Genomic DNA, 25,501 nt, shown 5'->3' on the forward strand with positions numbered 1-25,501 from the left:
ATTCCCTTAGGTTCGTTCCTCTGCAAAAGTCCAACGACATGTCTAGGTCTTCTGAAATAATATTCTCAAACGTGTAGAACCTCTGCGAAAATTCGGTATACCGTCTAGAAGGCTAAAGCGAACACTGGACATTTCGAAAGTTGGCGAGAATAGAGACTTTTTGCGACCTCTTAGGGGCGATAGCGGATCGCGAGATGTTTTTGGCGAAACGCGCCGAGATTTATTTCGCTTTAATTCCTGCTCAACGCGCGCTCCATTGTAAAGGATAAGTTCGATTTCGCTGGCAGTGCGTTTAATGCCGACTCGCGTATCATAAATTCACGTCCTGCTTACGTGAATTGACACTTGATAAATTTATGGGAAAATTGCCTCTGTGTCTGTAAGGCAATGCAACATAAACATGGTTTAGGGCTGCAAAACTATTTAAGCTTTTGTTTCAAGTTTTTCAAGGCATTAAATATGTCGCTGAAAACTCAAGAGAAAGAACTTGGAGAACGCTCGCTATCACAATAATTTCAGGCATTTCTATATGACGGATCTACACTCTCTCGAACTTAGATACGAATATCAAATATTAGTGGTAACGTCATAAGTAATAATACGTTTATAATTTATAAAAAAGACACAAACAAAATTGGTCTTTTCTTACCGAACAAGAAAAGAATTGAGAGTGAGCGAGTGACTGAGCATTCAATTGCCTTGCTTAAGGATGATAGTCCTATCATTTCATTTGTAAGAATTTTAAATTTATATAACATTACCGTACCTCCTTTTCCGTCACTATGAAGGAATGCCAGCGATTAAATCGATAATTTAAAATACTTGAAAAATTAAGCAAGCGTTATATAATTTATTTGAATTTTCATAATTTACTTAAATATTTTTCGAGCTATCAAATAATTTTAATATCTATTCTCGCTCTATTCAATGCTTAGCATTTGAATGTAATGTATCCACACACGAACATTTATAAGTGAATTGCACATATAATAAGTAATTAACTAATCTTATACAAATTAATTATTTTAATGTAAAGGATTTTTAATCAAAACGTCAACAATTTTAGCAATTAAATAAATTTAATCAAATTTCATGAAATACTTATTTTATTATCTTCTTACCAAGGTGCACTCTGTAATTTAATTTTTTTTTTCTTTTATATTTTATCTTAATTATTACTATTTTCACATTAAAGGCAAAACTTATTGAATTTAATTAATTAACTAACTTTTAAGGTGATAAGTTATAAAATATAATGTATCATAGGCTTATGGTATAATAGCTGATGTTAATATGTTAAATTTCAATTAGCTGTATTGTTAAGCAGTTGATTATTTAACATGTTAATTATTTAACATGTAAAAAATTAAATAACACAACTCTCAGTTATTTTATACATCGAGCATAATTGAGATGACAATGATTGTCATATGTATTGTTAATGAAAAAAAAAAAAAAAAAAAAAACAATTGATTCGATTGATTAACAAATTTTATTTCTTTATTTTTACTTTTACGAAATTTAATACTTTTTATTTCTTAGATATATAAGTTTTTTGTTTGTTTTTTTTTTCTTTTTTTTTTCGACATATGCATTAGATCAATAATACATAATCTTGCAACTAACGTATATTATAAAGAATATTAAATGATGTACGCGAGTATCGATTTTATGCAATAATTGGCGTATCAAAATATAAATAATAACCAATGGCCATTCCCTTCTTAAAATCACAAATTTTATTCAATCATAAAAGTCTAAGAATCTTATACTTTTCTCATTATATTTATTAAAATCATTTCAATGCAATTCTATCGATACGAATAATGATATTAGAATACTTGAGCACACTGTAACCTTCATAAAAATAATTGCAGCCTTTTGTATCATAAATGTTGATTTTCCATCTAACCTAATCTATATTGTTGTAACCCAAAGACTTTCTTATTGTGGAAGTCATTAAATTAATTGTACTTGGAATTGTGGAGCAGTTGAAAAAATGTAACAGCCACAATTGTTAAAGGGAATTGATTGTACACTTTCAGAAATCAGTCATTTCTAATTGCTGTTATTTATATAAAAAAAAAAAAAAAAAAAAAAAAAAAAAAAAAAAAAAAAAAATAAATAAATAAATAAATAAATAACCTTCCAATAGCTACGCGTTTAAAAATAAACTTTATTTATTATTTGTTAACTCATTTGCATAATTACAAATTACAGCGGTCATATATGCCTAGTGAATTCAATGTCTCTAGATATTTCATTTATTAATTATATTTGCCGTAATAGTAAAAAGTTCATTGAGCACCAGTGACATTTGTACGACAAAACAAGTTGCTAAGTAAAACGAAAAAAAAAAGACAAAAAAAAAACCCATGGCATCCTTTCCTAACCGTAGAAGACAACAAGACGGAACCGAAGGAAAGTCTCTCCCTCCATTTTTCACCCGTTAAATTTTCATCGGTTGCTGCTTTTTTTCTCATTTTCGTAGCTCAGTATGGCAGCTCGTCGCTTTAGAAAGTGATAGCGCTTGCGCTTTTCATTTTCTGTCCTGGATACCGATCTTAATTATTTGCTGTACCGCATGCTATAAAAGACCGCTCGGAGAAAGGATACGGAGAGTGAGTATGCGATTAAGAAAATATATGGATTTGCGAAGAGACTTTGTTAATTTTATCACTACAATAAGAATGTAGAAAAGTAGGGGAATGTTAAATGCAAATGTGACTTTCAAATAATAACTTGTTTTGAATACTGAATTATTGATGGAGTATATATCTAATGTGACTCAATGGTGAACTACATTAATGTTTCAAGATCTAAGTACCGTTACACTGCATAACCTTAAATTGTATTTATTATCATAAAGTTGAATGCGCCGTGTACATTCCGAATTCATAGACGCATAAAATGAAACTCTAACCGATCTGATGTATTTCTTATTTTTATTTACCTTGTCATGTAGTAACAAGTCGGATTTTCAAGCTTATTAATAAACAATGACTATTAATGCAATAATAATTTTTGTTTTTCTTTTACAATACTTGAACGATCAATAAAGATCTCATTTGCAATTTTGTTATAACTTATTAAGTTGTGAAGTCGTATGGTTCTGAGAAAAAGTAACTTCAACTTTTACTTTCTATTTGTAAAAATGCGCTATATTATATTTAAACGACTTTCTGCATAAAATATTTAGATTTTAATTTCCAATAAATTAAATAATGTAATGTATTTCGGATAAAATTTTAATTAAATAAATAGGATAAAATTCTCATAATAACTTTTAATTACGAGCTCGTAATTAAAAAAAATTTTTTTTTTTTTTTTCTTAATTCTTAGATAACTGGAATTATGATAAATATTAAAACTATCGGATTTAAACGATAAAATTAATGGAAAAAATGTATTCGTGAAAAGGCATTCGTATTTGTAGAAGTTTAAGGTACGAAATTTAAATAAATAATAATAAAAATATACGCAATAGAGATGGTTATTTCAATAATGATGAAATTATTGCCACATTACTTTTTAATTAACGTTTATTAAATTTACTATTTATACGCATTTTTTCATTAATGAAAAATTAACTTAATAATCAAAAGTTTTTAATCGATCTGAATTAGTAAAATTAAATTAACTGTCAATTATTTTATGGATGATCGATTTATTAACATACATGTTTATTTATCATATCTTACATTGTAATTATTTATGTATTGCTAAATTTCAGTATTTTATATATTCCACGTTTGAATGATAATCTGACCTTATTTACATGAAAATTTTTATTAATCTTATAAATTATTATTTTTATTAGAGCTTACTATATCGGTAATAAATTCGTAATAATACTAATGAAGTTAGCAATCGTAGAATGATAATTATAATATAAAGAGAGTCAGTGTCGGTATAAATATTTGCAAATTTTTCAGATAATTCTAGGTAAAATAAAGTCTAAGCAATGATATTAATTTGCAAAATATAAAAGCAAATAAAAAAAAAAATAGTTTCAAACAACACGTCAGATTTAACATTCATTAAACATCTATTAAGCCCATAAAATGGTTAATCTGGATTATTTAGATAAATACTCATTAGGCATAAAAAAGTAAAGTAAATAAACATTAAGCATTCCTTGAATAAAACTTTAATAATTATTTCTTAATAATATTATTTACCATCGTAATATTTCGTAACAAACATTGACGTTAGTTTCAGCTAAATAATAAATAATCAGTAGATATATTTATAAAAATTTCAAATGTTGTTAAGTATAATTTGTATTTTCTATTTATACACTAAATAATTTAAATGATAAAATTGCTTTATTAATTTTATTTCTTTGTAACGATTTTATGATGCACTTACTATTAAAATTATCTTAATTTAACCTTAATTTATTATTCTAAATCTTGTGTAATTGTTACAATCTTCCACATACAGTTACTCGTGAATTGATCATATGATTTTCTATTTATGAATACATATAAAATTAAATGTTTTTCTTTCTAATACTTCTGTCTCGTTATAAATTCAATTTATTTGCATAATCTGCTGACAATGTAGATAATTGTAATCGAGTTTCAAATTATTCGTTATAAGTCTAAATCAATACTTATTTCTATAAATTATTGATTTATAGAATAATTTATAAATACATAATACATTAATTCCATAAAGGATTTTAATACAATTAAAATGAAATAACAGCATAATTCGTAGAGCCCACGTTAATTGTATAACAAGATACTACAATTTATTTAAATTTTACTTGTAAATGTGCATTTAAATAATTACTATAAAGAGTGCAAATAATAATAATAATAATAAATAAAGTGATTGAAATTCAGCATTAATCAATCACTTGCTTTCGATTTAACTTTACTATTCTCTTGGTATTATTTTACTATCTTTTTAAAAGAAAGTTCAAACGCTCTTTATTTATACTCAGTAAAAAGATAATCTAAGACATAAATAAAAATTATATAATTGATTAGCAATAAATAGTAAAAGAGTAAATATGTAATGGAAAGAGAATATTTAATAAATGAATTGACTATATTTAATCATAATTTACACTAAAAAATTTATGGCCAAATTTATTGCAAAGTAACGCCCATTAAATTTCTTATCTTTATCCGTTTTAACAGTATGTATTACCAAATAACAAAAATAAATAGTAAAAATAACCTTATCTCGAAGCATTGTACGTGTATGCATAAATAATCGTTGATTGGATAGATATGAAATCAGCATTAGAAAGTTGCGTTTTTGCTACTCATTTTCAACTAAGAAGCACCACATTTACGGAAATAAAATAAGGAACCTGGAATTTGCGTGAGTCCACGGCATTATTACGGCAGTGTGTCGAATGCACACTTATTCCGCCCGTAAATATGTGTACGGCATTACCGTAGCTGGGAAATTTACATTAAAAAAAAAAAAGGAGTATAGGATGCGAATGTTACAAGAGAAATTTAGAAAATTTTACCATACCTTAACTGAACCTAAACTGAAGATTGTGAATAATTTTTTTATTATGTTTTTACAATTTCAAATAGATTTTTTCTTCTCAATTATTAAAAGTTCCTTTTTTTTTATTTTATTTTATTTTTTTTTTATTAACAAGTATAATTGTATATTTTTTATTTAAAAGTTTTTGCAAATTGCAAACAATTAATTTTCCTTCTTTTTGAGTTCATTTATACAATCGATTCATTTTTTTTTCTTCTTATATCTGCAATTAATGTATTTAAAATTTCATTCTTTTACATTAATTAAGCATTATTATCGTTATTTCTTATAAATTATATATTTTTACCATTTCATTACAAAGAAAGCTTAAGAGATGATGTGATAGGAAAATTAAATTTTCTAAACATGAATTACGCAAAAATTTTAACAATAAGTAGAAGTATATCGGAAAATGCTAAGTAGCTACAACAATTGACAAAAACAATCTATCCAAAGGTGAAACAATAGATGTGGGAGGTGAGTATACGTCGAATTACTTATTTTTTATGGAGCAAAACCGAATCTCCACTAGGGATTTTGTCTTTAGGAAAAAATATCGCACTTATAATTTATTTCAATATCTTTATAATATGCATTTATGTAATCATTTATTCGATGCATTGGTAATTAAAAAGCACACATTATCAATTTATAATGACAATTGATATATATATATATATATATATATATATATATATATATATGTTGATTAAATAATTGTTATTTTTCTTAAATGAAGCTTAATTAAATATATAATTTTTATATGAAATATATTTTATCTATGTATTAATGGCTAAAAGGAGTTGATTTAAGAAATTAATTTCAGGGATCTGAATTTGAATTTGAATTTTTGCGGCACAAATAAGGAAGAATAAACATAAAGGAAAGAATGAACGAAAGTGCCATTTTTAAATTTCACTAGAAAATTAACAAATCCTAGCATAAGTTAAATTTAAATTTTTCAGAATTACATTCTCTATTATAAATATTACAAATGTATCGTAACGCTGGATAATAATAATAAATCTGTACCTTATGAGGAATTACTTAATTATCATGAATATAATTTGATGTAACGAGAGAAATATTAACAAGTACAATTATAATAACTTATAAGGGACATTTAAATGTCCTTAGAACATATTGTATCGTATTTAATTGAGTAGTTAACAATAGTTTTTATATTTCTTTCATTTTATTGAAAGAATGGCTATCGATGATCATCATCGTTGAAAAAAAAAAAAAAAAAAACATAAATAGCAGAAATACCCAATGTACGCATTAATAATATGGGAATTTTATTTCTTTTGGAATTGAAATTTTATCCGCTCTAAAAAAAAAAAAGTTTATTTTATTTATTCCATTCAAAGATTTTATTTCATCCTGCTACAAATCCAGTGACGAAAAATAATTCCAAATATCTCGAGTTAAAGAGTACTTCTTGAGCAATGTTTTCATTACAAATTTCATCACGTCACATCTAACTTTTGCTGATAACTGACGTTACAAGAGCAACGAGTCAACGAGATACCTTATTTCAACCTCAATTATATATGTAAATCGCTTAATGTAACATGTAATTTCTAAAGGACGAAATTTAAAAAGTAAATCAATCTATATACACATAAGCTCGTAATTATATGTGAGATGGTAGTGGAGTCGAGTATTCTAAAACCGTAATCGTGTGTATTTCTAAGCACATCGGACAATGTTTATAAATACCTCACACGTTCAGTGATGATCGAGGAAATTGAAGGTGAATTGATTCATTCACATACCTTCAGATTATCTGCAATCAGAATCTCGCTAAGAGCGTTAGGTAAACTTGCGTGTTCCACGAATAATAGTCACGTACGTAAGCCAACAAGTATGGCGACACTTAGAAACCTACGAGCTTCCCAATTTATGCGATAATACTTGACAATACACAACGCGATTTCAATCGCCAATGGACTCTTGAATAGCGCGATAATTGAATGAGAATGCTTTAGCTTTTCAGCATGAATATGAGAATACACGGGACCATTAGAGAAGCAAAGGAATTTTTATAACAATTCTTGTTTGGACTGCTAAAGCGACGATTTAGCTCCATAAATATCGGTTGCTGTTGAAAAATTAGGCACTAAGGCTGTCGAATCGTGTACAAATAAATCCAAGAACTTTCCAATCCGCTCTCGAGGATTGTCAACAATTGCGCATGATATATCTAGAGATATACTTATCTCTATCACTCTCCAAACGTTTTTACTACTATATCAAATATCCGAATTTCATGTATAATTTGTGCACTTTTTCTCTTTTTTTAATAATAGACTTTGTGCTGTGAATTTGAGTTTTCAGAGTAATTTAAGGATTATGCATGAAATTTAGACATCGTTTTGCCTTATTTATACAATCTTACTTACATCTAATTATCATCTACTGTTTGTATAATCCTGTATGAAAAGTCCAAGTATTTAGAATTGTGTGCCTCTTTAATAATGAAAGAATAGAAAGTTCTTTTCTGCTTATTTAAAATAATTAATGATTGAAAAGCGATGGATAACAAACGCTGAAAGAGTCTTTGTCATCATTTACGCCTGACAAAGTTATTTTTTCTTTTTTTACCAAACGCGACTCTATGAATTTTCTAGAAAAGCATTATTATTTATCTATATGTAACAAAAAAAAAAAAAAAAAAAAAAACAAAGATTCGATATTGTTCTTAATGTTTCCGTTCTAAAGGAAATAAATGTAAACGATGAGACAAAACCGATACTGAACTTTATACAATTTTTGTTGAACCAAACATACTAAAGTTTCTTCATTGAATTCTCTATCTCCATTCTATATTCTTTATTTTTAAATGTATTCCTTGAAAAGAGAAAAAAAATTTAAACACGTGGAACGAAATATTTTCATCGCAAAAGCAATGTCTTTTGACGATATTAAGAAAAATATATAGAAATAATGCTTTAAGAAAAATATTAAATAATAAACTGAGTTGGAGATTAATAAATCAAATCGTTTTATTAAAGAGGAGAATATATTTTAATGAAATACAAATTGTTCTTTACGAGCTTATAACGCCAATTGGCAATTTACTGAGTATGCAAATTTATTTCCTACTCTTTCTTAATTTAATGCTACAAATGATTTTGCGATTGATGCAAACTCATTACATAAGACGATGTGCATGCACTTTGAAATATAAATAGTGCTTAACATTTTGCAATTTTTAAATTGATTTAGCATTCTTTTCACACACGCCTAAAATACTACTCAATACGTAATTAAAATATATTTTAAAATAATACGTAAATTTATAACGAGCAATATTATAAAATTTCACCGAGCGATTGTACGTGCTTGGCTTCTGTAAATTTCACCGAGCTCTATCGCTAGTCTCCAACAATTTGTACGGTAATCAAGGAAAAATATCTTAAATTAAATTGATTTCATCTAATAATTAAATATCGTAGAAGCATAATTTCAACGGCATCGTGTACATTCCCTGTAAGGAACGTCCATATAGTAATATTCAGAGAGGAAACTTGTTTTTACATTTCAAAGGTTCATCGTCTACTAATCCCGTTTCCTTAGATACACACTTTTCGTCTCTGCTAGGGCAATGATATGATTAATTGCAGCAGCAGCGCGCGCGCTATAGAGTGAGAGAGAGAGAGAGAGAGAGAGAGAGAGAGAGAGAGAGAGAGATTAGGAGCCATTGCCGCTTTATAAATCATTATTATCTGTTTTTAATTTATTAGCAGAGGAATTACCGGCGGAATTCGTGACAAGATTTCTCAAGCGACCGTAACTGCTCGAACTCAATTCCCAAGGAGATGGGCTCTTAGCTATTGGCAAGGGCTTGGATTAAGAGTCGGTGACTGGGAGAAAAGCTCAGGGCCAAGCAACGAAAACAAGAGCACTCGTATGGGCGTGGAACTTTCCCTTTGTTAGCCGTGGCTTGGACGCTCTTGTGCCTTGTCACGCACGCGCATGCCACCGACCTTTTGGTGAACGCAGGGACCTACGCGCGCGTAAAATTCATGCGCACGTTCGCCACTGTTTACGCAAGCCGAGTGGCACCCGCGACAATGTAGCCGCCGTACGTGTCGCCAGCGCCGATGGGCGGGTCGTCGTCTCGATTACGCTACCACGGAAAATCCTTGATCCGTACGTGACTGCAGTGCCTAAGGGAAGGGCGCGCCAAGTGAATCCCCGTGAGGTCGATTTTATTTAAAGGCAATGCCCGTACACGGCCCGGAAAAATAATTATCCATTAACGTGATTTGCATTGGAAGTTGATGGTGCCGAGGCATCGTTGAGATATCATTGATACGGGCCGTGCTGAAATGCCCCGAAAGGGACGACTGACGAGCATTGAAGATTAAGTTTATTAAATAAACTTGCCCATCTCCCAATCTACTCGATTTAGTTAATCCGTAATTCGATAAAAAGTACATATCCCGTCGGCTAATATCGTCTTATTATACCAATGACAACATAATAAAACATTATGCAACTATAGGCAAAGTGTTATATAATGAACGTAGGAAAGAGGTAATTATAACAGACGCAAGGAAATAAAACTCTCCACGATAATTTCTTTTATATTTTGTAGATCGCTTAGCATATTTATTACGCAACGGGTCATTATTATGCGGGCATAATAAAATTTAAGCAGCTCTAGCTACCGGTAAAAGACTATTTTCATTTACATTTGCATTACAATGATTCTTTCTCGTAACGCGGGGTATAAACAAAACAACACCAACAGCAACAAACAAACAAACAAACAAACAAACAAAGTTATCGAAGAGCGCCGGTATTGATAAGCGAGCAGCGAGCGTCTATTTAGGGGGCCGAAAATACGAGAGGACCAAGAGAAAGCAAAACGACGAATGATTATAGCAGGAGCGGGAAGTTTCGGGAGAAAGAGCGCGGCTAAGTTTTTGCAGATTTTCAGAAAACTATTCGACGCGACGACTCGCGAAAAATGATTAACCGCGGTTGGCGCCCATACTTTCTAATCCCACTGTACTCGCGCATCGCGGTACCCATTTTCTAGTAACTTCGGCATTATTTGACATTGATAATCGTTTCCGCGATAAATGCTGTCGGACGCGATTCTCATTAGGCTTATTTATAATGACGGTTTTTACGTGCGCGCGTCGTTTATAATTATCACGGCGCAAATCACGTGGTGGAGTGATGGTGAGAGGGCGCAGAGGGGAAGGCGGGAAGGGGGGAGGGGGAGGGGGGGGAGAGAATTTTAAACCTTCGTTACCGAGAGTGCCGAGACTTTATATAAATTACTTTCTAAGCTGATGAATTGGACGCAATTCTCGTACATGGGACTGTGAATATCCACGCGTCAATAAGTCCGTAATCATCAACGAGTTCGTTTAATTATTCTGTTGGATCATACATAGGCTCGATCGCTTCTCGATTGACGCGATCCAGCCATTCATCGATTTGCCCGCACCTCTTCGTATTTCTCGTCATATATGTCGTTCGTTTCACACATTGAATCATCGTTTAAGATCGATCGTCATTCACGATTATCTTTATATATCGTTAAGATTCTATTTATGGTGAATTTCTTGCATACGAACTCTTCCTTTGCTCGTTTATTTTAATTTAAAAACTACTGATTTATCCACAATTTACTTATGTCCTCTCGACGAATCGATTACTTACGAATTTTTGTGCGCGGACAAAATTTTATTAACAACACAATGGCAAACGACTTTTTATTATGATTGACTTGGTACATTATTATTACAAATTATATTCGCAAACGTTCGATATGATTTTCAAATAACACGATCAAATAAATCGACTTAAATATAATAATAATGTTTTTTATTAAAATTGTTACAATAGTGTATTTTGATAATAATTATATTTTGTATGCAGTTTAATGTAGTTTTGGCTTTGAATTTATATATTTCTTTGTGTAATATCAATGTCCCGTATATTTAGGAGAACAATTTATATAATAAAAAAAAATAGTAGAATTTATATTTAAGTATTGGCTTCGTGCATCAGTTGTTTATGCACAACATGTTATAATTACATTTGTATGTACATATTTTAACTGAGAACAATATTCGTATTTAGTTCATAAATAAAAAAATAAAGCATATGCATTACGGTGAGAGCACGTATCTAATTTAAGCTTTCACTTGGTCTACTAAAAACTCAAATAACTCCCTAACATTTGAGCTACAACGTTGTAGGATAGACTGTAATACTTAGATTATATAGATTAAGACCATTCTAATAAATTGCATAGGTAAGAAGTTATAATTAAGGTATTTTATTGGATAAAAAAAAGCTTCCAAGACTAATACAAATTATAAGAAAAGCATTGGATCTAAAGACTTTGGTGGGTTTAATATTTAATGGATACATATATTTAAATACCATTTTATAAATGTTGTTATCAATGTGATAATTATATCATTCTATTATTGCCTTATCGTTCAAATAGTAAGATATAAGATATGCAGTAAAATTTAATAAAACCATTGCTTAAATAAACATTTATAGCATTGGTTGAGATAAATATAATTTGCTTAATCTGCTTGGTCGATGCTCCTTCCAAAGTAAATCTTGCACTTTTCAATTTTATGCTAATTATTATTTTCATCATAATACTCATAATAAATATTTTATTATCAAGAATTAATGCTGTGTAGTTGTACGTTATTATTCGCGTTAGTATACTTTTTTCTTTTTTTTTTATATATATATAATCATTCTAATGAATAATATATATATATATATATATAGAGAGAGAGAGAGAGAGAAATATTAATTTCCCGAATATGAAAAATATTAATAAAAAATTATCATTGTTTTATATTTAATTTTATGACAATTAAGTACTATATCAAGTGTAGATGAAATTTTTCAAAACTTTTCAATTACTAATTGTCAAATGTAACGACTATATTATACTCTGTAAAGAGAAAAACTTGTGTATTATTGTACACGTTAGCATTTTATTAACACACATCTTTATTAACATCGACTAATAATAATATTTCCTATTAATATTCCTTCCAAAGCATGTCTTTTACCAACATTCGAAGAATACAAAGTAAATTTTTAATCTTACGAAGTCAGGCAAACTTTCATCTTCACCGTTATTATTCCTCCTCTCATTGCACTTGTTATTTAACTTGTTGTCCTCGAATAATGGTCGAGGCAAATCACCGCAATAAACTCATGTAATTTAAATTAAATTTTACGTTCACAACTATTACTTAGCTCATTGTTCATAAAATTTATCACATTTTTTAAGTTAAAGCTGTTTTCACATTATGTTTTCTCTCTCTCTTTTTTTTGTTTTTTTTTTTGTTTGTAATTACAAATTAATATTTTTAATTCAAATTCTAGCTTTGCATCATTATTCTAATCATATTATCGCTCGTAACGAAAGCTTAATTACAGATATTTACGAATTACTAAATTAATGTGCGTACAAAACAGTACAGTAATGTATAGTAAGTGAAAAAAAAAATTCCTTAAAACTAATAATAAAAATTTTAATTGGTTACATTATCATCGATTATTTAATATTATTATTTGCTATAAAAAAAAAAAAAAAAAAAAAACAAAACAATTGCAAAATATAAATTGCAGTGTCGGAATATATTTTATATAGAAAATTGTTTAATGATTTTTAATAATACATATTTATTAAATATATGAAAATAAATTGGAATATTCGTGCATTAAAATTTTATTTATTAAAGCTAATGTAAGCAGTATTTGTATAAGCATATTATTTACTTATTATTTTTTTAATTAATTCTCATTATCCGTATTATTGATGTTATTGTTTGAACCTAGTAAACCGAATTATTTAAATACATTGAATTATCTTCGTAGAAATTACATTATTTGTCATGCAAGATAACATGCATAATAATATGCTGAAAAATGTATTTTATCGAATAATCAGTATGTTTTATTACATGTAAGAAAATTTTAATTAGCCGCAACATAAATTACTAATGCAAATTTTAAGGTCTCGTGTCTGCTTTTAAACACTTGCTTTTTCATATAAATCTTTATGCTTACAACTCGATAATATTATGAATTTTTTTTTTTTGTTTTTGCTTTTTGTTTTTTTTTTTTTTTAATCGATCAGGTTTTGTTAATGATTTATCTTGTTACGTGAATGGAAAGAACATTTTATATCGAAGACATCTTCCATTAGATGATGTGATTATAAAATACAACGGATGTTCAATGTTTTGTTAATTTTTTACTTTTATTACATTAGTCGTTGAAAAATAAATATTTTTCAAGTTACTATTTAAGCACGTTTTTTGTGATTGACTGATTTAAACGACAATTTCTGAAGTTAACATCGAATCATATTTTATGCAACTCTGTATTGAGTGTAATATATTGAATATCAAGGAAGGTAGGATAATATTTCAAATATGTAGAGTAAATTTGATAACTAATGTAGGTAATCGTACAGTGAATATTTGCAAATTAATAAATATTGGGTAGATGCGGAATATTGGAGAACTTTTCGATTTATTCCGCAGCTTTTTTTTTTTATCTTTTATCGCCATTAAAATCTTCGTTATTTATACATATAATGTTAAGTAATAATATAATATGGAATAATAATAAGAGATACAAGGGCAGCGTATTAAACTTTTTTTTTAAGAAATAAATATTAAATTCCAAGGGTAATGTAAAAGTTTTATATAAAATATCTTGTGATATATTTAAAACAAATAATTATACTTCACGTGTATATATATATTAGATGTTTTGAAAATTTTTATGCATATGCTTCCTATAATTATTAAAAATAAATAATCTTAAAAAAAAAATAATGATAAATTATTGTTTAAACAAATAGCTTTATTTGTACCTAATCGATTTCTTATCAGTTAATTCAATATCAAACATTCAATTATAAAATCTAACGTTTAATTTTATAATAGAGAATAAAAATAATCATCTGATCATCTTCGATATTAAGCTTAAAAATCTTATTTAAAAATCCTCTAAACATCCGTATGTGTAAATAGATTATAAAATTTTTAATACTTATTTAATTACACGCTATATGTTATATGCGTTTACAATAATATTCCAATAACGTTTCGTCTTGATTATTCAAGTAATAATTTATCATGAATTTGGCCACAACAATTGTAAAATATATTTTCCGTAAGGACTTGCACGTAAGTTATCATATTTTAAACAAGACGCTTTGAATTGCACATAATAAGCTTCATTTTTCCCTTCCTTCCCCATAACAATATCTCATTATGTATTCGAGGTTTTCTCAGGAATTGTGAGGCGACGATATGTAAAAGGAAGGCCTCTAGGTTGGTAGGTTAAATAACTCGAACGCCTAAAAACGAGGATATCTGAAAACCTGACCGTTCACTCTTTCTTTCTCTCGGGCGCTCCATTTCATTGTCGAAGATTTTATTGCCCTTACGTTACATATACACGCAACAGAGAGAGAGAGAGAGAGAGAGAGAGAGAAATTCTTTTCATATCGAGAACTACAAATAGCATAGCGTTGCATTGAAAGCGTCGATTCTAACGTGACGACGATATATTTTAATATTTGTGTTTTTAATTAAACTGCGAGGATTTTCCCATACGTGCGACACTTATGCTTCGCTTAGCCCCAGAATTATGTCAGATGTGTCTGTCGATTAAGAAAGTAGCCGGAATCGATTTCATATACATTTTTTTTTTTTTTTTTTTTTTTTTTTTTTTTTTACATCGTCTGTAATTATTGTACACGATAGGATGTAGACTTGCAAAATAATTCTTTTCGCTTTTCGTCTCTTGGCAAATAAGCAATTATTATTACACATGTCATTATAGATTCTACGCGTATTATTCTTGTAGATTTATATTAATAATTTACTTTTATAACGTTATTATGCGATGGAGATGTATTTAACTCGATAAGTTATTCTTGCGAAATGATTGTACAAAAACTCGTAAAAGAAATTAAAAATTTAACGTTATCAAGTTTACGTGGCATGAACTCATAAACAAAATACTCATTAACACTTCTGCATTAGAGACTATAATTAATAAACTCTTAAATAAGGAAAAAGACTGATCGACTTTATGGTAAAAGTCGCTGTTGTAGGGTAAATTTATCGCGGATGAATTTCAATTTAATGCTTTTAATGAAATATTGGTTAAGCTGGTTATAAATGAAAGAGCGCGCGTCTTTTATAATAATCGCAAATATAAATACAACTACGTGAATAAATTTCCCATACTTATTAATACATCAATTTCATGCTTGTCCGAAGAAACGAAAATAGAATAAATTAGCGCGATGATGCTTTTCTCACAAAGAAGACCGTAAAAGTCAACGACACTGTATAAGTCGTGGAATAATAGCTCCGTTTACAAATAAATCTCAATGGTTACGATCGCAAAAATCGCTCTCGGTTTTTCAGAAGCAAGGCACGTCTTCGTATTTTCTCCACTCGCCGGAAGCACATACGCGCCTTCGTGGGTTGACGCCTTCCGGCGTTGCCTGACTCCTAAATAACAATAATCGCCGACCACATATGCAATGAGCGTGAAAGTTCAATATTACACGGCATTTTAGTTTATTTTAAAATCACTTTTCGCCTCTCCTGGCCTCTTCTTCGTATATCATTTACCGAAGCTACTAAAAATTTCTCCGCTACTAATATTTATTCATAAGACATGGAAGGATATTTTGTCGGTGACAGGTATTTCTAACGAGACGTAGATGATTTTATAGATCGAAAGTTAGTTCACGAATTAAAGTCCGTAGTAATTTTGTGTGTGTGTGTGCGTGGGTAACGATGTATAGAGATGAGGGGGTTATCCTTTGAATGTTGAAATAAGCTATGAACCAAGGAGTTTTCCTATTTCTAACGAGTATACAAATATTATGAATAGATCTGATCGAATGATCGAGATATATTGTTTATATCGTCGAGAGGTATTTTCAAAATTTTTATATCACAATTTCAATTATATAATAAACTATTATAAATAATGTCACAGATATTCATGAAAATTCATTACGCGCGCGCTCAAATATATATATATATATATATATTACTCGCTTCGGGAGAACTTTTAATAATTCAATCAAATGTCTGGATTATAAAAATATAATTTATTGATTGTTTCTGTATGTGACACATACACTTATACGTAGAAGGGAGAGAAAATTGAAATTCGGAAAACAGTCGTTCATACTGTTAGAATTTACTTATAAATAACGATGAAATTAATAATAATTCCTAGGATCGTAAATATCCCTGCAGATGGTTTATGGTTTGAAAGTTTATTGCAATTTTACTCCTTAAAAGGACTAAGGAATCGAAACCGTTTTACTTTACTAGTAAAAACAATACCAAATAAGCGCTTATGACAAATGCGCACACGAAAATTAATTTTTGTATTACGTATACACGTATGTTATATATTTGCCTTTTAATTTAATCTTCTTATAAACAATAACTGAATTATAAATTAATAATATAATAATTAAGGAAATATATTTTTCGGATAATAAATTTCGGATGTATGATTGAATTTATGATTTATGGCTTAGTTTATACGTATAATTGTTTAACTAAATATCGTACTATATGTCTTTGGCAATTTCATGTGTACTATAAAATTTCCAAATGTTAAATTACAAAATATTGACTTACAAAAAATTTCATAAGCCAAAGTATTACAATTATCAAATATCTAATATGGACAAATAAAATTCATGAGGAAATAAAATATGCTGCGCTTATAATTTACATGAATAGTTTTGCTTTCAAAGCAATAATTAAATTATAAAAAATAAAATAAAAATTTATGATGAAATATATTCTATATAAATCTCAATGCTCACTTTAACGCAAATATCTTATTGGAAATTTGATTTTATATTTTACTATAAATGTGCTTGTATTGATTAAAGAACTCGTCTAGTCTTCTAAGATTATAATTATAAAAAATAGATATAAAAATAGATTTGATTTATTGGAATATTTGACCCATTTATTAAGAAATAATTTCATTAAAATGTATTAATTCTATTTGTCATCTCCATTTAAAAATCAAACGATGCCCGTTTTGTCAATTGTTGGCGGATCTATCATTTATCGATTTTATCATTTAATTTATCATTGAAATATCATTAAAATATTAAAGAACAGTTGGTCAGAAATTCATGCATATTTAATCCTACGTATTTAAGTGAACAGAAATCTAATGATAATAAAGTCGATCTTTCGCGTTAATATTTTTCCAACGATACAACAACTTTTCAATAAACAAAAACAAATAGTAGAGTTGGATTTCTATTGACGAGCATGAATAATTATGATTTTGAAAGAGAAATGTTTACAACGCAGTAGAATTAAATTTTATCTCATCCGTCAGATAATTTTAATTTTTCCGCTACCTTAACGCGTTTAACAATCCGTTAACAGAAAGCGCTGTTCTTGATCTGTTACATAATTTAGTTGCATAAAATTATACGTAAATTCTTTTTTTTTATTTCATAATGAATTATTAAGCGAGCCAATATGTGTAAGCATACGTTAATTCATATTACCCCAAACGGTGAAAACCTAATTTTTTAAAATCTTATTACGAGTAAAAATAGTTTATATCAAAATGTTGAAAATTTAACAACTGAGTGCCCGAATTTAAAATGTAAAAATTGCACTTTCTTTATTAGATAAGCTAATAAAGGGAACATTTTTTATTTCTAACAATATCTTTTTTTACAATTATACACTTTCTCTGCAAATAAAACATAGAATACATTTGCCTTTATTGGAAAATTTCTTACAATTTGTTCCGGTAAATTATTATTACGTGGCGATTTTTCAATAAATTTCAATAAATGAATAAGTTTTAAAATTCTAGCCAGATTTCTTAAATAGAGAATAGTTATATATGAATAACAATTTCCCTCGATTATCACGATATTTCATTAAATTTGATTAAATTCTAAACTTGATTATAGGGAATTTTGATCCCTATAAATTAAATTGTACATTCGAGAATGACTTTGTCCACAGTCATTAAAATTTGATATTCAAATGTTTCAAGGCTGTTTAATAATAATTTCATAAACGATCGAACTATACTTAATCACTCCAATGATTTAAAATCAATTTTTTCATTTTAAAGAGTTGGAGGAAGGGACGGATGCGCGTGCATCCAATGATAAATTGTTATCGTTAATGATGCGAAATCGAGATTTTATTGACATTTTCTTATCGAAAATTCTTCTCCCCACAGAAATATACTCTCTTCTATATATGTTACGCATTATTATTATTATTATTATTATTATTATTATTATTAATAATAATACTGCTACTATTACGAATATTGTTGGAAGAGGGAAAAAGAGACAAAGAGGAAAATTCAAGCAAACATGAGAAGAATAACAAATACGAGAAATGTATTGAGCATGTAAAACAATAATGTTCCTCAAATTTTACAGCAAGCCGTATTAACTAATTTCGAGCTCTTAAATTTATTCGACAATACCTCATCCCTAATGTATACGCGAGATATTTTTAACATTTTTATCATTCTTATGATTGAAATGAATTCTCGTGTCCACAAATAGAATGACAAATATATAATGAATTAGGCTGAAATGCAATTCGTTTGTTACTGAAGTACGGTGGAGAAAAATTTCCCATGCTGTTGATCGATGATCGATCGAGCTCATTCATAATAAAATTCATAAATATAGGTGATGGGTCGGGAGGAAGGGGACTTGAAAATAGTGCCACGAAGTCTCAATTCCTCGGTACATACACATATCGAGCGAGTATTATTATTTTTGAATGAAAGAAAAGTCGGCGAGCACCTGTTGTGTTGGCTCGGCTGGCCGTTCACTCGAGTCCGTGTCGATGACAAGCGGCGACAGCGGCCGGAGAGCTACGGACGGCTTCCTTCTCTCTCTCACTCACTCTCTCTCTCTCTCTCTCTCTCTCTCTCTCTATCTATCTATCTATCTATCTATCTATCTATCTATCTATCTATCTATCTATCTATCTATCTATCTATCTATCTATCTATCTATCTATCTATCTATCTATCTATCTATCTATCTATCTATCTATCTATCTATCTATCTATCTATCTATCTATCTATCTATCTATCTATCTATCTATCTATCTATCTATCTATCTATCTATCTATCTATCTATCTATCTATCTATCTATCTATCTATCTATCTATCTATCTATCTATCTATCTATCTATCTATCTATCTATCTATCTATCTATCTATCTATCTATCTATCTATCTATCTATCTATCTATCTATCTATCTATCTATCTATCTATCTATCTATCTATCTATCTATCTATCTATCTATCTATCTATCTATCTATCTATCTATCTATCTATCTATCTATCTATCTATCTATCTATCTATCTATCTATCTATCTATCTATCTATCTATCTATCTATCTATCTATCTATCTATCTATCTATCTATCTATCTATCTATCTATCTATCTATCTATCTATCTATCTATCTATCTATCTATCTATCTATCTATCTATCTATCTATCTATCTATCTATCTATCTATCTATCTATCTATCTATCTATCTATCTATCTATCTATCTATCTATCTATCTATCTATCTATCTATCTCTCTGTCTCTATCGGCCCCTTACGGCGAGGCTGGCGCACGTAAACAAGCAGTCGAGTAGAGCTGGGTATTCTTACGTGAGAGCCGGCGGAGTTATTGCGTATTGCCGAAATTACGCGAGCCTGCGGCCGTCCCGAGGTTATCGCACGCGACGAAAGTGAGAGGACCGCCGCGGTAGAAGGACGGAGCGAGCAAGAGAGAAAAGGGAGCAAGAGAGGCCCGTTACGGAGCCAAAACGAGTTTGCCGCAGAACAATGCGTGCTGGGGCGCACACACGCGCCCGATACGCGTAGCGCGCTCTCGTCCTGCGCCGGAAGGCATTTCGCAAGGACTCGCGGCCGCTTTGTCTGTTTTCTCGCTTTCTGCAAAGCCCAGCCAGCTAGCTCCTCTTATCTCCGGCGTTCCTCTTTCTTTATCTCCGTGCCCCATTTCGGTGCTCCGTCTGCCTTAATGCATGCCACTGGATTTTTCACTCGACGCTCACGCTAAGTCGGACGTGCGAAATCTTCGTGTGCGAGCGTTGCGTTTGCATTTGCCCGAGTGGGTACCTTGGAAAAACTGCCGAGCTGTCCTCGGACTTTTTAAACGTCCACTTGACCATTACGTTAAATTTTATAATTCATCGGTCCTAATATTATTGGTAAGGATCGTGCCCTTGGAGCGTCGCGTTAATCCTTATATGCCCAGCGCCCGTCACAACGTAGCGTCATCACTTGACTTTGAGCATGGACTTTGTCAAATGAGCGAATGAAACAAACAAAGAAGAAAATAATACAACATTTGTTTCCACATTCTTTCAAATGCGGGCATTCGAGAAGATGAGCCAAACGCAACAAATGGACATGAATAATAGTATACTCGTGTGCACCGCGCGTCGCTTATTGTGACACGAAGATAACTCGCTATTAATCTTCTCTCCTTTAACGCACGCGAGAAACGCGCACACATGCACGCAAACAGATACATAAGTGCATAACGCGGTAATCAGATGAAACGTACAATAATACAAAAATCTTGATAATACATTAATACTTTGGCTATTCGAAATTGTAAGTGCGTATGTTAATTTATGCAAGGAGTTTGAAGAACAGAAATTTTACAAAAACATTTATGGATGTGAGATAGTAAAATGTTTAGTGGAATGTGGTATGTTATTAATATTCTTAAATCTCCGTCGGCATTTAATAGTTAAATTTTCCAGCCAGCAATATCTAATATTATTATAGATTGACTTGCGAAGAAACAGTAACACGTCCGATAAAACCGTTGCTTATAAAAATTGATGTATTATTATTGTTGTTATTATTTCAAGTATTAAATTTGAATCATCCGAACAACTAGAGCCGAAGATTTTTATTATTTTAATTCAATTTTTTTATAAAGTTGTCGCATTTTCAAATAACTGTGAAGAGAATGTCAAGTAAGAGCGCGCAATGACATTCTTATTAAAATTCCCATAACTCCCTGTCGAAGCATAGAATGTCAATGATTAAAAAATCAATGTATTACGATGGATTGAGGAGCATGAAATTGCATTTCTCGGAGTATCGATCGAAGCTAATCAACGTACGGAAAGTCATCAGGGTCGATCGTATGTCTCTCTTCTCTCTAAAGCAGTGACGACGCTCGGATCGCTGAGCGTTTGCCTTACATCCCAAAAGTGCCAAAAATCACGTCCAGCATCCGATTTATTTAATCCCTCCTCCAAATGACCTCGGTCGCGAGTTGCTCGCGACACAACAGCAGGTGAAAGATGAAAATAAAGTTTTGGCGCTCGCGCGACCCACAAAGCCATCGCGCAAATATCACCGTGCCCCCCCTCTCTCTCTCTCTCTCTCTCTCTCTCTCTCTCTCTCTCTCTCTGCCCCTCGTCCAGTCCAGTTCCGTCCCGTCCCGTCCCGTCCCGTTCCGACCACCTTTACGCTGAATAAGAAAAAAAAAAAGATCCCCGTGGAAGCGGTCACAACGCACAAAGTCGATTAAAGGCAGCAGCAGCCGCCGCCACCGCCGCTTCGCTCAGCTGCGCAAACGGGCACAGAGCGTTTTCTCGAGTTTCTCGCAAGAGCGAAAGGCAGCTTTTTACATAATGCGAGCGGCCGCATGACATCGCGCCACTCAAAATCCCTATCGCCGCGACTTGCCGATTTCTCGTTAACGGGAGCCGCAGCCGCTAATCGGGCTGCCTGGCTGCCTGGCGGCTCGCTTTCGCAAATTTTGGATAATTGTCGGGGACAAATCGAAGATAGAGAGAATAGGCTCGAGCGATTACAACGGGTATGCTGGATTTTCTAGCCAAGCTGAGTTGGAGATTTTAGGAAAATCGGAACGTCCGACGGTCCTTTTCACCGGCGCTTTGCCATTTCTACGAGTTTCTGCGGATTATTTACTGTGTATTCGAGTATTAATTTGAGGTCGATCATCGGACGTTCATTATCCGACACTCTCTTTTTCCAGTTTGACCTCAATTTTTAATTATGTTTCATAATTGTAATTAATAATAATTTGCAATCGCAAATTAAGATGAGATATAAGGAATAAATGTTGCATTGATTGGAATGTATTAACGGATGAATGGAGCCCGATATTTCGCAAACCAAAATGCAAATTATATTGGATTGTAAATTAATTGGATCGATCATGAAGTAACAAGCATACCAATAGCAGTAGCGACGACGAGACGACGACGACTATTACTACCGCAACAACAACAACAACAACAACAACAACAACAATGTCAATAATGACAATTGTAATTGTTAGTACAAGTATAAGTAGACCCAATAAATAATATCATTGAGATTAAAAGTATACTGAATTGCAAATTAGATGCATTGGTAAGGAATCAAGGGTACGAAAGACGGAAAATTCTTAAGCGCTCGGTTCGTAAATCTGTACGCAATTTGCCGATTTTCCGATGTTAATTTTTTTTTTTTTTGTAAAATCTTATGAAACGTAAATGTCGTTATTAAAATGCACGTCCATCTCCTCTACGGCAAACCTATCAAATAATTTGTAATAATAATATAATATGTTTAGAAGCAATTTTCATACTTTGTAACGTGTATATTTAATGATCATAGACTGCCAATACTTAAAGGCGCAGATTGTTAATTCGAAATAGGGGAAAAAATTTTGAAAAAGCCAATTGAGACACTTGACTAGCCAATCCAATAGCATCGAATGGCCCACGTTAAAATTGTAATTCGTTGCGTTCGAGAGGATGGGTAAAAATTCATTGAGCTGCCCGTCTGTAACTCAATAAATAGTTTCCCTCCCCACTCCCTCGCCCAAGAGTCCCTTAAACTAGATTGAGCCAAGTGACGGGGAGTGTGGAAAATTAACGATTGGGTAGGTTAGGGCCGAGGTTCATCGCCTCGGATTCATCGTCATCGTCCCGATAACGAGGGCAACGAGGAGGGCACATGTGGCAAGCACATTTTTTTTTCGTTGGAAATCGGACGATCGAGCGACCTTCTGTTGACGGACGACGACCGGGGCTGGCTCAGTGAAACTTGCGCGCGACTGCAAATTAAGCTCGTGCCGGGTTTCGCAATATTCTCGTTTCACGACGCATTTCAAAACTTCCGACACGCCGCAATAAAAACATCGAGCGACATTATCATACGCAAGCACGCGCGCTCGCGCCACCGCAACGCCATCGACGACGCAAGACGAAGTCAACGATCTTTAGGCACACGGCCAATGCTTATGGGACTAACGATTGAAACATGTTCGCGCAATGTTGACGGTTCGATAGTGAATTCGACCTTGTCGAACGAATCTCCGTACTTTGCTTTCTCGCCTACCGAGCGCTCGCCGCCGTTGATTTAGAAATTCATACATTCGTTATTTCACTTCGCCACGGAGCTGCTATTCTTTTGCACAATCCGCTGACACTGCGCTGTACAATTTTGAAATTTATTTTCTTTACGCAAAATTACATGCCGACGATCCAATCCCAGCATCCGCACACAATCGTCTGCCTATTTTCCCTTATTTCCAAACTCGCACCTTCAAATGCTCTTCCTCCCATTCGTCTCGATTCTCCCAACTACCATCCACGTACTTTCACACATTCTTTTTAAGCAGACTTAAGCATTTGTTTGTTGCTGTTGGTTGCAGGAACTAGCACGATTGCAATTAGCAATGCATCGCGCTCGGAATACAAACGCAATCCAGTCTTAAAGTTAAATTAAAAATTATAGACGCTCGATTATTGCGTCTTTCTCGTATTAAAATTATGTGTTTGTATTATCAATATTAATGGGGAGTTAAGCAAAATGTCGCTCGCACTACCATATTTAAATAAATTCATCGCTCACAAGAAGTGCGTAGGGTATGTTATATAAAGTTGTGTGCATGCGCGCGCGCGTGTGTGTCTGATCGTTCGATGACCAAATATGCCAATAGAACGTCAAACATTTTTTATTCAAAGCACCAACAACAATAACAACAATAACAACAATAACAACAACAACAGTAGCAGCAGCAGCAGCAGCAACAACAACAACAACAACAACAACAACAACAACAAACAAACAAACAAACAAACAAAAACAACAGCAAAAAAACAAAAACAAAAACAAAAACAAAAACAAAAACAAAAACATAATAGTAATGAAAGAAAAACAAAGTTAACAAGAAAAAAAAAAAAAAAAGCAAGAAAAATAAAACGAAATGAAAATAAGCGATTATTGAGTGAGACTTACCGCCTTTAACCTCATAGTGCCGCTTTTTTAACGAGCTGTTTGACTTTGGAAAAGGAAACGGATTTTCCCGGCCGTAAATTCGAAGCCTCCCAGTCGAAACCTCTCAACACTGCACTAAGCTCAAGCAAATATTTTACTAGAATCGACTCGACTACTGCTCCGGTTTACCTGCCGACGTTTAATACGCGTCGAGGAGCAGCAAAGACAACGCAACGACCAAACGAGTACAGCTAAGATGCTCTGACTAAAAATTTAATTAGGATTTGCCGGTGAACGGGGAGGAGGTAAGGATGCTGCGACTTTTCGCGACCGAACGCAATGAAAATTTTATTCTGGCGTGCACGGCTGAGAAAAGGAAATGCAATGCGCGTTCATCCGGCGCGCATGACCGGATCTCGGCGCTCCTCGGAGAAATTGTCTAGCGCTGACAGCTGTTCAGGAAATACTGAAACTATCATTCTTAAATTTAGTACGGTTTGCCGCGCGCTCGGCCCATCACCGCCACCACCACCGCCGTCGCCGCCACCGCCGCCACCACCGCCGTCGCCGCCACCGTCACCGCCACCGCCACCGCCACCGTCACCGCCACCGCC

The 25,501-nt window shown here is 31.9% G+C and overlaps 1 protein-coding gene across 1 annotated transcript in view; it reads right to left on the reverse strand.

The window, feature by feature from the left end:
- Positions 1 to 25,150, reverse strand: part of Cht7 (chitinase 7) — a 63,076-nt gene extending 37,926 nt beyond the window's left edge. Inside the window, exon 1 of the mRNA XM_011503492.1 lies at positions 24,909 to 25,150. Within this exon, the coding sequence (XP_011501794.1) occupies positions 24,909 to 24,923 (15 nt within the window). The 5' untranslated portion in view covers positions 24,924 to 25,150. The remainder of the gene's footprint in view (positions 1 to 24,908) is intronic.
- Between the last annotated feature and the right edge of the window lie 351 nt (positions 25,151 to 25,501).

Source organism: Ceratosolen solmsi, unplaced genomic scaffold (assembly GCF_000503995.2).
Source record: "Ceratosolen solmsi marchali unplaced genomic scaffold, CerSol_1.0 scaffold33, whole genome shotgun sequence".
NCBI lineage: Eukaryota > Metazoa > Arthropoda > Insecta > Hymenoptera > Agaonidae > Ceratosolen > Ceratosolen solmsi.